Source organism: Sander lucioperca, chromosome 9, assembly GCF_008315115.2.
Source record: "Sander lucioperca isolate FBNREF2018 chromosome 9, SLUC_FBN_1.2, whole genome shotgun sequence".
Lineage (NCBI taxonomy): Eukaryota > Metazoa > Chordata > Actinopteri > Perciformes > Percidae > Sander > Sander lucioperca.
The window spans coordinates 20,712,322-20,724,821 of NC_050181.1; the positions used below are offsets into that span (position 1 = coordinate 20,712,322).

Sequence of the window (12,500 nt, forward strand, 5' to 3'; positions counted from 1 at the left end):
AGCCAAAGTCCGCATATTTATTTCGGGGGCTGCATTTTTTCAAACACGCCGCACTTTCGCTGCATAAATTGCCGATTTCTGCGCAAAATCTGCAGGGCTTGCATGATTTCATAATCCCCGCTTTTTCTTTGTAAAAAAAGTCCCATATATCTTAACAGAAAGATGAAAAATGTTGCGTTTACTTCACACAAGAGCAGCCGTTTCCCCCTGTTGCCATGGGAACGTTATGAAGTGACGTGAACATCATCGAAAAGCTGCAAACTCCGCGATGAAGCCACGATGAAACCACAGTTTAAAAAAGTTCTCACAATTTCATCACATAAAATTGCATAAATATCCCGCATATTCCATCACATTTTTAAGAAAACGTGACGCATAATCAAGGAGTTTAGCCCAAAACTATCACAAAAAAACTCTCATTTTTCTGGAAGGACTGGTATATAGAGAGTTGAATTTTCAGTGAGGATCAAATCTGATTGGACTACAGTTCCAAACACCTGCCAGAGTTGTCACGTCTGGTCCCTTTGTCAAGTTTCTTTGTTTAGTTGGTTTCATGTTTTGTGTTGGTTTTCCCATTTCCTGTTTTATTTTGAAGTCTGTCTTTTCTTCGGACCACGTAGCTCCTATGGCGCCATGTTGATGCTACCAAGCCATCAGCTCCCGTTAGCATCCCATTGACTGCCATTCATTTTGACGTCACTTTGACAGAGAATAACTTTACATCTGAAGAGTTTAAAGACTCTATTTGTCCGTTGTTTATTTCTAAAGAAACACGACAATGTATAAAAGGCTCCATTACCTTGTAGCTCACGTTATGGCTCCGTAGCAGACGTTTTTATAAAAATAGGCTAACGATTGGGTCATAACCACGAGACTTCCTGTCTCATAGTAGAGGAATTACCGTATAGTACAGGAGAAGCTCTCAGGCAGTTTGGACTTCCATTAGCTGTTTAAGTTTAATTACTAATGTTAACTATCATTTTAGTGATCAATAATTAGCCTGTGTCTATGTTATCTCCTTACATATACCTACGCTCTCCGTCTCTGCTAGATTGGGAATGATTGAGATTTCTCTTGGCACAGCTACCAGAAGACTTCCAACTTTCAGACAGGTTGCTCACGTCACATCTACGTCTTCAAGCTCAGTTGGAGGCTGCTCAGTAACGCTCAGCCATCACCGGGAAAGAGACTTCACTGGTCTCCGTCCAGAGACACGGGACCTGCTGCTCCATTATATATATACTGACTATGGTCTGCACCCTGTCAGAGTGGCTAGTGAGAGTGAGTGCGTTACCCGCCACTGCTGAAATCTACCCACATTTGGGGGTGGGCAGGTGCTAAGGTCAAGCCCTGGAAGGTGACGGACATCCGGCAGAATCCCAGAACCCCCAAAAACAAGCCTCAGAGCCTGTTGACCAGCGCTTCCCAACGTTCACAGGAAACATGCCGTTCTACCCAAAAAACAAAGAAAACGCTGCACACTAGGGCTGCTCCATTATGGAAAAAAATATAATCACGATTATTTCAATCAATATTGAAATCACAATAATTTAACATGATTCCTCGTTGACTTCTGGAAAGATGTTGCAATTAATGAACTTAAAAACTGGGAAAAGTTTAATAAATTCATAAATCAACAGTATAAACCACACATACAACTGTGATATTAGCTTTGCAAAACGTAATTAACTAAATAATTGTTTTTCTCGATTATTCTGTTTTTGTGATCATTGGGAGCCGAAACCATAATCACGATTACATTTTGATTAATTGCACAGCCCTACTGCACACAGTCTAGAGATTGAACATGGCCCTGAACTCATCTCTCCCCCCCCCAACTAACCTTCTGCAGACGGGTGTACCAGTGGGAATCTTCCCTACGCCCTCCTCGTTTCCCTCCTCCTCCTCCTCCTCCTCCTCCTCCTCCTCCTCCTCCTCCTCCTCCAGACTTCCCAGAAGCTTTCTGTGCGTCGGCAGGTTTGGCTTCTGGGAACACAACAGAACACACGTAAAGCAGCTGACCAGGTCTGTTTCTTCCACTTAAAGAGTAACTTTGGGTTTGATTTTCCACCTGGACTCTCTGTCTCCATGTGTGTGTGTGTGTGTGTGTGTGTGTGTGTGTGTGTGTGTGTGTGTGTGTGTGTGTGTGTGTGTGTGTGTGTGTGTGTGTGTGTGTGTGTGTGTGTGTGTGTGTGTGTGTGAGTGTCTGATGGAACAACAATCTGTGAAACTGGTCCAGTATTAAACCAGAACCAAGCTGTAATGTAACCCTACAGGACTAATGTTCAGCAGCAGTTAGAGTCACTAACCCACCAGACTCCATGTAAATAATCAGGACTTTTAGCGTGTATAGAGCCAGCATATCTCCACCAGACTCCATGTAAATAATCAGTACTTTTAGTGTGTATAGAGCAGCATATTTCCACCAGACTCCATGTAAATAATCAGTACTTTTAGCGTGTATAGAGCCAGCATATTTCCACCAGACTCCATGTAAATAATCAGGACTTTTAGTGTGTATAGAGCAGCATATTTCCACCAGACTCCATGTAAATAATCAGGACTTTTAGTGTGTATAGAGCAGCATATTTCCACCAGACTCCATGTAAATAATCAGGACTTTTAGTGTGTATAGAGCAGCATATTTCCACATGTAAATGGGTGAATTAAGGGTTTATTTTAACCAAACCAGAGTGGTGATTGTTGGAACAGTGGAAAGATGAACCAAGACGGCTTTTGATAGTTTGATTTAGTTTCTGTCCACTTTGAATGAAGTGTGTTTTGTACCATGATAAAATCACTGATTATTTACATGGAGTCTGGTGCCAGATTGTTCCCAGAAACATGGAGACATAAGAGTCCAGGCTGCCTCACTGTAACACATGAAAACAGAGATGTGTAGTCTGAACTGCTGAACCTGACATGTTTGGACATGCCTCCATCTCATCTGGCTTTGACTACCGTAACATGCTCAGTAGTCATGGAAACCAGAGGAGCTTCTACCTTTGGTTGCTGCTTCAGCTTCCGTGGTTTTTGGAGTTTTCTGACCTTCTGGGAAATATTTCTCAAAACCTGAAGAAGAGAAAACAAACATCACTGTTCAGACACACACACACACACACACACACACACACACACACACACACACACACACACACACACACACACACACACACACACACACACACCTACACACACACACACACACAAACACACACACACACACCTACACACACACACACACACACACACACACACACCTACACACACACACACACACACACACACACCTACACACAGAGACACACACACACACACACACACACACACACAGAGAGACACACACACACATACACAGAGACACACACACACACAAAGAGACACACACACAGAGAGACACACACACGCCTACACACAGAGATGTGTGTGTGTGTGTGTGTGTGTGTGTGTGTGTGTGTGTGTGTGTGTGTGTGTACCTTTGGGAGGTCTGGAGCTCAGCCTCTGATAGGCTCCCAGCAGGTCACTCAGCAGGCTCCGCCCCCTCGCCACCTCCGCCGTGGTCGTATACATCGCCTGACAGACAGGAAGTAGACATCACACACAACATAGTGACATCATAATTAACTAAGTCAAGTAGTTTCTAAAATAATCAATCAAAACTTTTTTTCCAGACAATGTTGACCAATCACAATGTTCACCGAAATATTTTATTTTGTGCGTTTAAAAAAAAAAAAAAAAAAGAAAAAAAAAAAAAGCAGGTTGCTATGACGATATAAAGAAGGTTTTAAAGCTCTCCCAAGCCTCTGGTGATGACCACTGAGCTCTAGCTGCTAAAACACATCTCTGTTGGGTGCTGCTGATTAGTTTAGTGTTGTCATGGTTCATGTGTGTAACATCACACTTGGTGAGAAAGAAATCATGATTCATGTTTTTCTCCGAGTCATGCAGGCCTAATTATTATCAAGATATCCAACATGGCAGCGTACGTTCCTCATATGGTGCAGCCCTAATCTGTGAGCAGCAGGTGGTGCTGTGAGCACTAACCACCGTAGAGCTGAAGATCTTTGCCCCAACCCGACGGGACACGACGGGACCCGACGGGACCGAAGGGTTCGGTCAGGTTCGGTCTTCATTTCTATCATGTTACACGGGCTCGGGCCGGGTCGGGCTTGCGCTCCGAGCGGTCCGGTGAAGCGTTTGGATCAGCGTGTAAATGGATGCTGAGGAGGTGAAACGGAGGCTGGCTTCTGGAGGACTTCTTTTATTTCTTTGTCCCAACTTCCAACTGGCCGATAGCCTCCGTTAGTCATGAATAAATGATGTTAAAAAATGTATAAATTACTCATTCTTGACGGAAGACAAAAGAGCTGTGTGCGTGCGGCGTAGTCTCTTTTTTCTTTCTCTCCCTTTCCCGCCGAGTGGTGCGTGTGCCCGCTGGCGGCGTGAAGAGCGTGTCCGCGCTATTTTCCGACATGCGCTCTAACCACCGCTGATAGACGGCCTTTTGTTCAGTCGGGCTGTAAACGGGTTTGGGCTTTTAAAAATCTGTCAATCAAAATGTACTGGTCGGGCTCGGGCCGAATTCTGTCGGGCTCGGGCCTTGTCGGGCCGAACTTTTAAGGCCCGATTACAGCTCTAACCACCGTCCAGAGCGTCAACATCTCGCCATCACCTGTGTGTGTGTGTGTGTGTGTGTGTGTGTGTGTGTGTCTGAGTGTCTGATGGAACAACAGTCTGTGAAACTGGTCCAGTATTAAACAAGAACCAAGCTGTAATGTAACCCTACAGGACTAATGTTCAGCAGCAGTTAGAGTCACTAACCCACCAGACTCCATGTAAATAATCAGGACTTTTAGCATGTACAGAGCCAGCATATTTCCACCAGACTCCATGTAAATAATCAGGACTTTTAGCGTGTATAGAGCCAGCATATCTCCACCAGACTCCATGTAAATAATCAGTACTTTTAGCGTGTATAGAGCCAGCATATTTCCACCAGACTCCATGTAAATAAACAGGACTTTTAGCATGTATAGAGCCAGCATATTTCCACCAGACTCCATGTAAATAATCAGTACTTTTAGCATGTATAGAGCCAGCATATTTCCACCAGACTCCATGTAAATAATCAGGACTTTTAGCGTGTATAGAGCCAGCATATTTCCACCAGACTCCATGTAAATAATCAGGACTTTTAGCGTGTATAGAGCCAGCATATCTCCACCAGACTCCATGTAAATAATCAGTACTTTTAGCGTGTATAGAGCCAGCATATTTCCACCAGACTCCATGTAAATAAACAGGACTTTTAGCATGTATAGAGCCAGCATATTTCCACCAGACTCCATGTAAATAATCAGTACTTTTAGCGTGTATAGAGCCAGCATATCTCCACCAGACTCCATGTAAATAATCAGTACTTTTAGCGTGTATAGAGCCAGCATATTTCCACCAGACTCCATGTAAATAAACAGGACTTTTAGCATGTATAGAGCCAGCATATTTCCACCAGACTCCATGTAAATAATCAGTACTTTTAGCATGTATAGAGCCAGCATATTTCCACCAGACTCCATGTAAATAATCAGGACTTTTAGCGTGTATAGAGCCAGCATATTTCCACCAGACTCCATGTAAATAATCAGGACTTTTAGCGTGTATAGAGCCAGCATATCTCCACCAGACTCCATGTAAATAATCAGTACTTTTAGCGTGTATAGAGCCAGCATATTTCCACCAGACTCCATGTAAATAAACAGGACTTTTAGCATGTATAGAGCCAGCATATTTCCACCAGACTCCATGTAAATAAACAGTACTTTTAGCATGTATAGAGCCAGCATATTTCCACCAGACTCCATGTAAATAATCAGTACTTTTAGCGTGTATAGAGCCAGCATATTTCCACCAGACTCCATGTAAATAATCAGGAGGCTGTCTGTCTGTACGGCTAGGCCTGCACGACTCGGGGAAAAACATCAATCACCATTTTTTAGCTTAGAATTAATATCATGATTTTTTTCCTCACCTAGTGTAATGTTTACTACACACATGAACCACGACAACACTAAACTAATCAGCAGCACCCAACAGAGATGTGTTTTAGCAGCTAGAGCTCAGTGGTCATCACCACGAGGCCTGAGAGCTTTAAACCCTTTCTATACCGTCCATCCACTCACAGAAGACTAGTAGTGTTTGTGATGCAGTCGGCTCGTAAAATTACATGAGATCAGTCAGAAACATTTTTTTTTAATTTTTAATTTTTTAATTAAAAAAAAGTTGTTTAAAAATTAAATTGTGAACAGGATGAATCGAGATCGTGATTTTACAACGATTAATCGTGCAGCCCTATGTAGGGTTATGAAATCATCTGCAGACACACGTCCATCAGTGAGTTAGGGTTAGCATTAGCATGTCCCAGAGACAATAACACAGCCATGTGTCTGTCTCACACACAGCCATGTGTCTGTCTCACACACAGCCATGTGCCTGTCTCACACACAGCCATGTGCCTGTCTCACACACAGCCATGTGTCTGTCTCACACACAGCCATGTGTCTGTCTCACACACAGCCATGTGCCTGTCTCACACACAGCCATGTGTCTGTCTCACACACAGCCATGTGCCTGTCTCACACACAGCCATGTGTCTGTCTCACACACAGCCATGTGTCTGTCTCACACACAGCCATGTGCCTGTCTCACACACAGCCATGTGCCTGTCTCACACACAGCCATGTGTCTGTCTCACACACAGCCATGTGCCTGTCTCACACACAGCCATGTGTCTGTCTCACACACAGCCATGTGTCTGTCTCACACACAGCCATGTGCCTGTCTCACACACAGCCATGTGCCTGTCTCACACACAGCCATGTGTCTGTCTCACACACAGCCATGTGCCTGTCTCACACCAACAGTCATAATAACACAGCCATGTGCCTGTCTCACACACAGCCATGTGCCTGTCTCACACCAACAGTCATAATAACACAGCCATGTGCCTGTCTCACACACAGCCATGTGCCTGTCTCACACACAGCCATGTGCCTGTCTCACACACAGCCATGTGCCTGTCTCACACACAGCCATGTGTCTGTCTCACACACAGCCATGTGCCTGTCTCACACCAACAGTCATAATAACACAGCCATGTGCCTGTCTCACACACAGCCATGTGCCTGTCTCACACCAACAGTCATAATAACACAGCCATGTGCCTGTCTCACACACACTGTGTATAGGTCTGTCTGTCTCTCTCTCTCTGTCTGTCTGTCTGTCTGTCTCTGCCTGTCTCTTTGCCTGTCTGTCTGCCTGCCTGCCTGCTGTCTCTCTGTCTGTCTCTCTCTGTCTATCTGCCTGTCTGTCTGTCTCTCTGCCTGCCTGCCTTTCTGTCTCTCTGTCTGTCTCTCTCCCTGTCTCTGTCTCCCTGTCTGTCTGCCTGTCTGTCTCCCTGTCTCTCTGCCTGTCTGTCTCCCTGCCTGCCTGTCTGTCTCTCTGTCTGTCTCTCTCCCTGTCTCTGTCTCCCTGTCTGTCTGCCTGTCTGTCTCCCTGTCTCTCTGTCTGTCTCTCTGCCTGCCTGCCTTTCTGTCTCTCTGTCTGTCTCTCTCCCTGTCTCTGTCTCCCTGTCTGTCTGCCTGTCTGTCTCCCTGTCTCTCTGCCTGTCTGTCTCTCTGTCTGCCTGTCTGTCTCCCTGTCTCTCTGCCTGTCTGTCTCCCTGCCTGTCTGTCTCTCTGTCTAGTTAGCTAGCTAACATTAGGTGTAGTAATCTATCCTAACTTCTACTCCACTACATCTCAGAGGGAATATTCTGCAGAATGAGTACTTTTACTTTTGGTACTTTAAGTATATTTAGATGATAATACTCTCACTGAAGTAGCAAAGTGAGTAGAATTATTATTATTATTATTATTATTATTATTATTATTATTATTAGGACTATTCCTCCAGTGTGAGAGTAAACCAAAGTGACCTCTGACTCCCTGAGAGGTACCTGTACCTGTCCTAACACACCTGGTAGAAGACTAATTTAAGCCATGGCCTGCCCCCCCCCACCCTAACCCTGTCATTAAGCCCCCCCCCCCCCACCCTAACCCTGTCATTACGCCCCGCCCCCTAACCCTGTCATTAAGCCCCTGTGACGCAGAACAGGCCGGTGCGTGTCTGCGCTTGTTTTGGCCGCTGTTAGCATGTTAGCATGTTAGCATGTGATCCACCTACCAGCCTGGCCGGAGCGTTGGAGGGCAGCAGCCGCCGGAAGGTGTTCCTACAGCCGGCTGACAGCCGCAGGTAAAGGTGCGCCATCCTCTCACCGGCACCGGCACAAACACAGCAGCACCACCGGGCTCTACACGGGACTCTAATGCAACATTTCTGGTCCGTAATCACAGCGCTCCGCCATCTTTACTCTGCTGGACTTCTTCTGCTGGCAGTCTAGACGCCTTACGGCGCTCTGCTGCCGCCCACAGGGCAACAATATATTACATTAATAATATAATAATAACAATATAACAATATAATAATATAATATGATAATACAATGATATAATATAATAACATAATAACCTAATCATATAATAATATAACATATAATAATATACTATAATATATAATAATATAACAATATAATAATATAATATAATAATAATGTCATAATATAAAATATAATAATATAATATAATAATAACAATATAATATAATAATACTAATAATAATAATAATAATAACAATAATAATAACAATATAATAATATAATATAATAATAACAATAATATAATAATAATAATAATAATAAAATCTTAAATAATCTTGCTCATGTCTCCTATTGGAGGAGGTTTGTGACTCATTTTTAAGATAAAAAGCACAAGTGTTCACATTCAGTTTAATTTTTCAAAATGTATTTCATCAAAAGATAAATTCTCTGACTTTCAACAAAACAAATTATTAACTTTAATTTAGGTTTCAAAATCGGTGGTTTTGAAACCTAAAAAAATCTCTAAATCCACTTTTTTAGACTTTGAATCCACCTTTCTGTCTCTAAATCCACTCTTTAAGTCTTTATACACTACTATAGTAGTACTATACAGTCATATAGTATTAATAGTACTATAGTAGTACTATACAGTCATATAGTATTAATAGTACTATGGTAGTACTATACAGTCATATAGTATTAATAGTACTATAGTAGTAATATACAGTCATATAGTATTAATAGTACTATAGTAGTACTATACAGTCATATAGTATTAATAGTACTATAGTAGTAATATACAGTCATATAGTATTAATAGTACTATAGTAGTAATATACAGTCATATAGTATTAATAGTACTATAGTAGTACTATACAGTCATATAGTATTAATAGTACTATAGTAGTAATATACAGTCATATAGTATTAATAGTACTATGGTAGTAATATACAGTCATATAGTATTAATAGTACTATAGTAGTAATATACAGTCATATAGTATTAATAGTACTATAGTAGTAATATACAGTCATATAGTATTAATAGTACTATGGTAGTAATATACAGTCATATAGTATTAATAGTACTATGGTAGTACTATACAGTCATATAGTATTAATAGTACTATAGTAGTAATATACAGTCATATAGTATTAATAGTACTATAGTAGTAATATACAGTCATATAGTATTAATAGTACTATAGTAGTAATATACAGTCATATAGTATTAATAGTACTATAGTAGTAATATACAGTCATATAGTATTAATAGTACTATAGTAGTAATATACAGTCATATAGTATTAATAGTAATATAGTAGTAATATACAGTCATATAGTATTAATAGTACTATAGTAGTACTATACAGTCATATAGTATTAATAGTACTATAGTAGTAATATACAGTCATATAGTATTAATAGTACTATAGTAGTAATATACAGTCATATAGTATTAATAGTACTATAGTAGTAATATACAGTCATATAGTATTAATAGTAATATAGTATTAATGTACAATAATAGAGTATTAATGTACAGTAATAAATCAGTGATATACAGAACGGCCGCCAGATGGCGCGGTCGGACCGCCCTCTCCTACAGGTGCATGCCGGGTAATGCAGGATGGCGTCTGCGGGTTGTGTGGAGGAATGAAGCGGCTGACCGCTGCCTGTTTCCCCGGTGAACCCGCGCTGTCAGCGGCCTTAGTGTTTCAGCAGAGCGGAGCTGCCGGTGTTACTGAGCTATGAGGTAATCACACAGTTCACCCGGTTATAACCGGTTATAACCGGGATAGTTACTCGGTTAATAAGCAGGTTATACGACTGAGAGAAGGACACACTGACGCTAACATGCTAACAGATCAGCTAACTGTAGCTAAGCTTACAGTCACGGCTAACAGGTGTAGCGTGTAGCCTCCGTTAGCTTGTTTTAGTTTAGTTCATCTCTGGAGCTTCTGTTGTGGTTCAATCCCCGGACATGCTACAGGCAGCCGGCCGGCTAACTGCTAACTGACAGCCGAGCTGCTAACAGACTGTAACTGCTAACAGACTGTAACTGCTAACAGACAGTAACTGCTAACTGACAGCCGACCTGCTAACAGACCGTAACTGCTAACAGACCGTAACTGCTAACAGACAGTAACTGCTAACAGACAGCCGAGCTGCTAACTGACAGTAACTGCTAACAGACTGTAACACCTAACTGACAGTAACTGCTAACAGACTGTAACACCTAACTGACAGTAACTGCTAACAGACAGCCGACCTGCTAACAGACAGTAACTGCTAACTGACAGCCGACCTGCTAACTGACAGTAACTGCTAACTGACAGTAACTGCTAACTGACAGCCAACCTGCTAACTGACAGTAACTGCTAACTGACAGTAACTGCTAACGGCGGAGATGCAGTCAGTTAGCAGTTAGCAATTAGCAGTCTGGCTAACAGTCGCATGTCAGCTAGACAGACAGTCAGATGTCCTCCTGCTTCCATCCATCACCAAACTCCACCAGACTCCATGTAAATAATCAGTACTTTTATCATCGTAAAACACACTTCATTCAAAGTGGACAGAAACTAAATTAAACTACCAAAAGCTGTCTTGGTTCATCTTTCCACTGTTCCAACAATCACCACTCTGGTTTGGTTGAATTAAACTCTTAATTCACCCATTTTCATGTGGAAATATGCTGGCTCTATACACGCTAAAAGTCCTGATTATTTACATGGAGTCTGGTGGAAATATGCTGGCTCTATACACGCTAAAAGTCCTGATTATTTACATGGAGTCTGGTGGAGATATGCTGGCTCTATACACGCTAAAAGTACTGATTATTTCCATGGAGTCTGGTGGGTTTGGTGATGGTGATTTCGGGGCTGTTCCTTTAACCCCTCCTTCTCTTCCTGTGTAGGAGTGGCGTGCTGTTGCCTCCAGACAGCCTGGCTGTTGGACTATGCTGTGTTTGTTCTCTGGGTGGCGCCTCCTGAGCCGAGCTCGCCACCTTCCCCGCCCCGCTGCCGCTCAGCCAGTTGCCATGTACGCCACCCGCCTCTACAACCCTGCGGGGGGAGGAGGAGGAGGAGGGGGAGGAGGGGGGGTTAAACAGGGTCGACGGGCGGGTCTGGCCGTCCTGGAGGCCCCTCACCCTCCTCACCCTCACCTTCCCCATCACCCACACCCAGCCCCGCCTCCCCCTACCTTCCCGCTGTACCAGGGGCGCCCTGATGCTCACAGAGGGGCGCACTTCCACCCCCACTACCACCCACAGCCTGCCCACCTGGCCCCTCCCCCGCTGCCCCCTCACTACCAGCACCATGCACACTACCACTCATACGGAGGAGGGGCTCCGGCCGCCGCTGTGGGCAGCAGGAAGAAGACGTGGAACTTCATCCACGAGAAGATGAGCTACGACACGTTCTTCACCATGAAGCGGCTCATCGAGCGCTCGCGGCGTCCTGACGAGGTCTTGCGCTGGGTTACACAGAACCCTGCCAAGATCTCCCACAACCACTACCCCGTGGCCTTGCAGAAGATCGGACAGCTACTGCAGGCCACGCCAACGCTGGCGTCATCGCCGCGAGCAGCGCCCGGCGGCGAGGACCCCGACACGGAGGCTCCCAGAGGAGCCGCAGAGGCAGCCGACGGACGCCAGATCCTGGAGCATCAGGACTTCCAGACGCTCTGCAACGCCATCGTCAACGACTGCGCCAAGTTTGACAACTTCAGCATCGTCAACTGCCTGTACGCCGTGGCGGCGCTCGGTGAGTCGGTCTTTAGAGAGAAGTATAGGGCTGCAACTAACGATTATTTTCATAGTCGATTAACCTGTCGATTATTTTCTCGATTAATCGATTAGTTGTTTGATCTATAAAAATGTCTAAACATGGTGAAAAATGTGGATCAGAGTTTCCCAAAGTCTAAGAGGACGTCCTCACATGTCTAGTTTTTTCCAAAACTCAAAAGATCTTCAGTTAACTGTCTCAGAGGAGAGAAGATACTAGAAGATCTTCAGTTAACTGTC

General features: G+C 43.6%; 2 protein-coding genes across 4 annotated transcripts in view; one reads left to right on the forward strand and one right to left on the reverse strand.

The window, feature by feature from the left end:
• afg3l2 (AFG3-like AAA ATPase 2) overlaps positions 1-8,421 on the reverse strand; it is a 28,343-nt gene extending 19,922 nt beyond the window's left edge. For both annotated transcript variants that reach the window (XM_031321498.2, XM_036005345.1), the window contains exons 1-4: positions 8,221-8,421; positions 3,477-3,573; positions 3,004-3,072; positions 1,844-1,986 (exon numbers count right to left, since the gene is read on the reverse strand). In XM_031321498.2, coding sequence (XP_031177358.1) covers positions 1,844-1,986; positions 3,004-3,072; positions 3,477-3,573; positions 8,221-8,304 — 393 coding nt within the window. In that variant the 5' untranslated portion in view covers positions 8,305-8,421. The remainder of the gene's footprint in view (positions 1-1,843; positions 1,987-3,003; positions 3,073-3,476; positions 3,574-8,220) is intronic.
• A 1,643-nt stretch (positions 8,422-10,064) lies between these two features.
• The window catches only part of fastk (Fas-activated serine/threonine kinase), a 5,050-nt gene continuing 2,614 nt past the window's right edge, over positions 10,065-12,500 (forward strand). The window contains exons 1-3 of one of the 2 annotated variants that reach the window (XM_036005346.1): positions 10,065-10,229; positions 11,391-12,040; positions 12,080-12,240. In XM_036005346.1, the coding sequence (XP_035861239.1) occupies positions 11,433-12,040; positions 12,080-12,240 (769 nt within the window). In that variant the 5' untranslated portion in view covers positions 10,065-10,229; positions 11,391-11,432. Of the gene's footprint in view, positions 10,230-11,390; positions 12,241-12,500 lie in introns of both variants that reach the window. The other variant, XM_031321500.2, reaches the window with a different exon arrangement.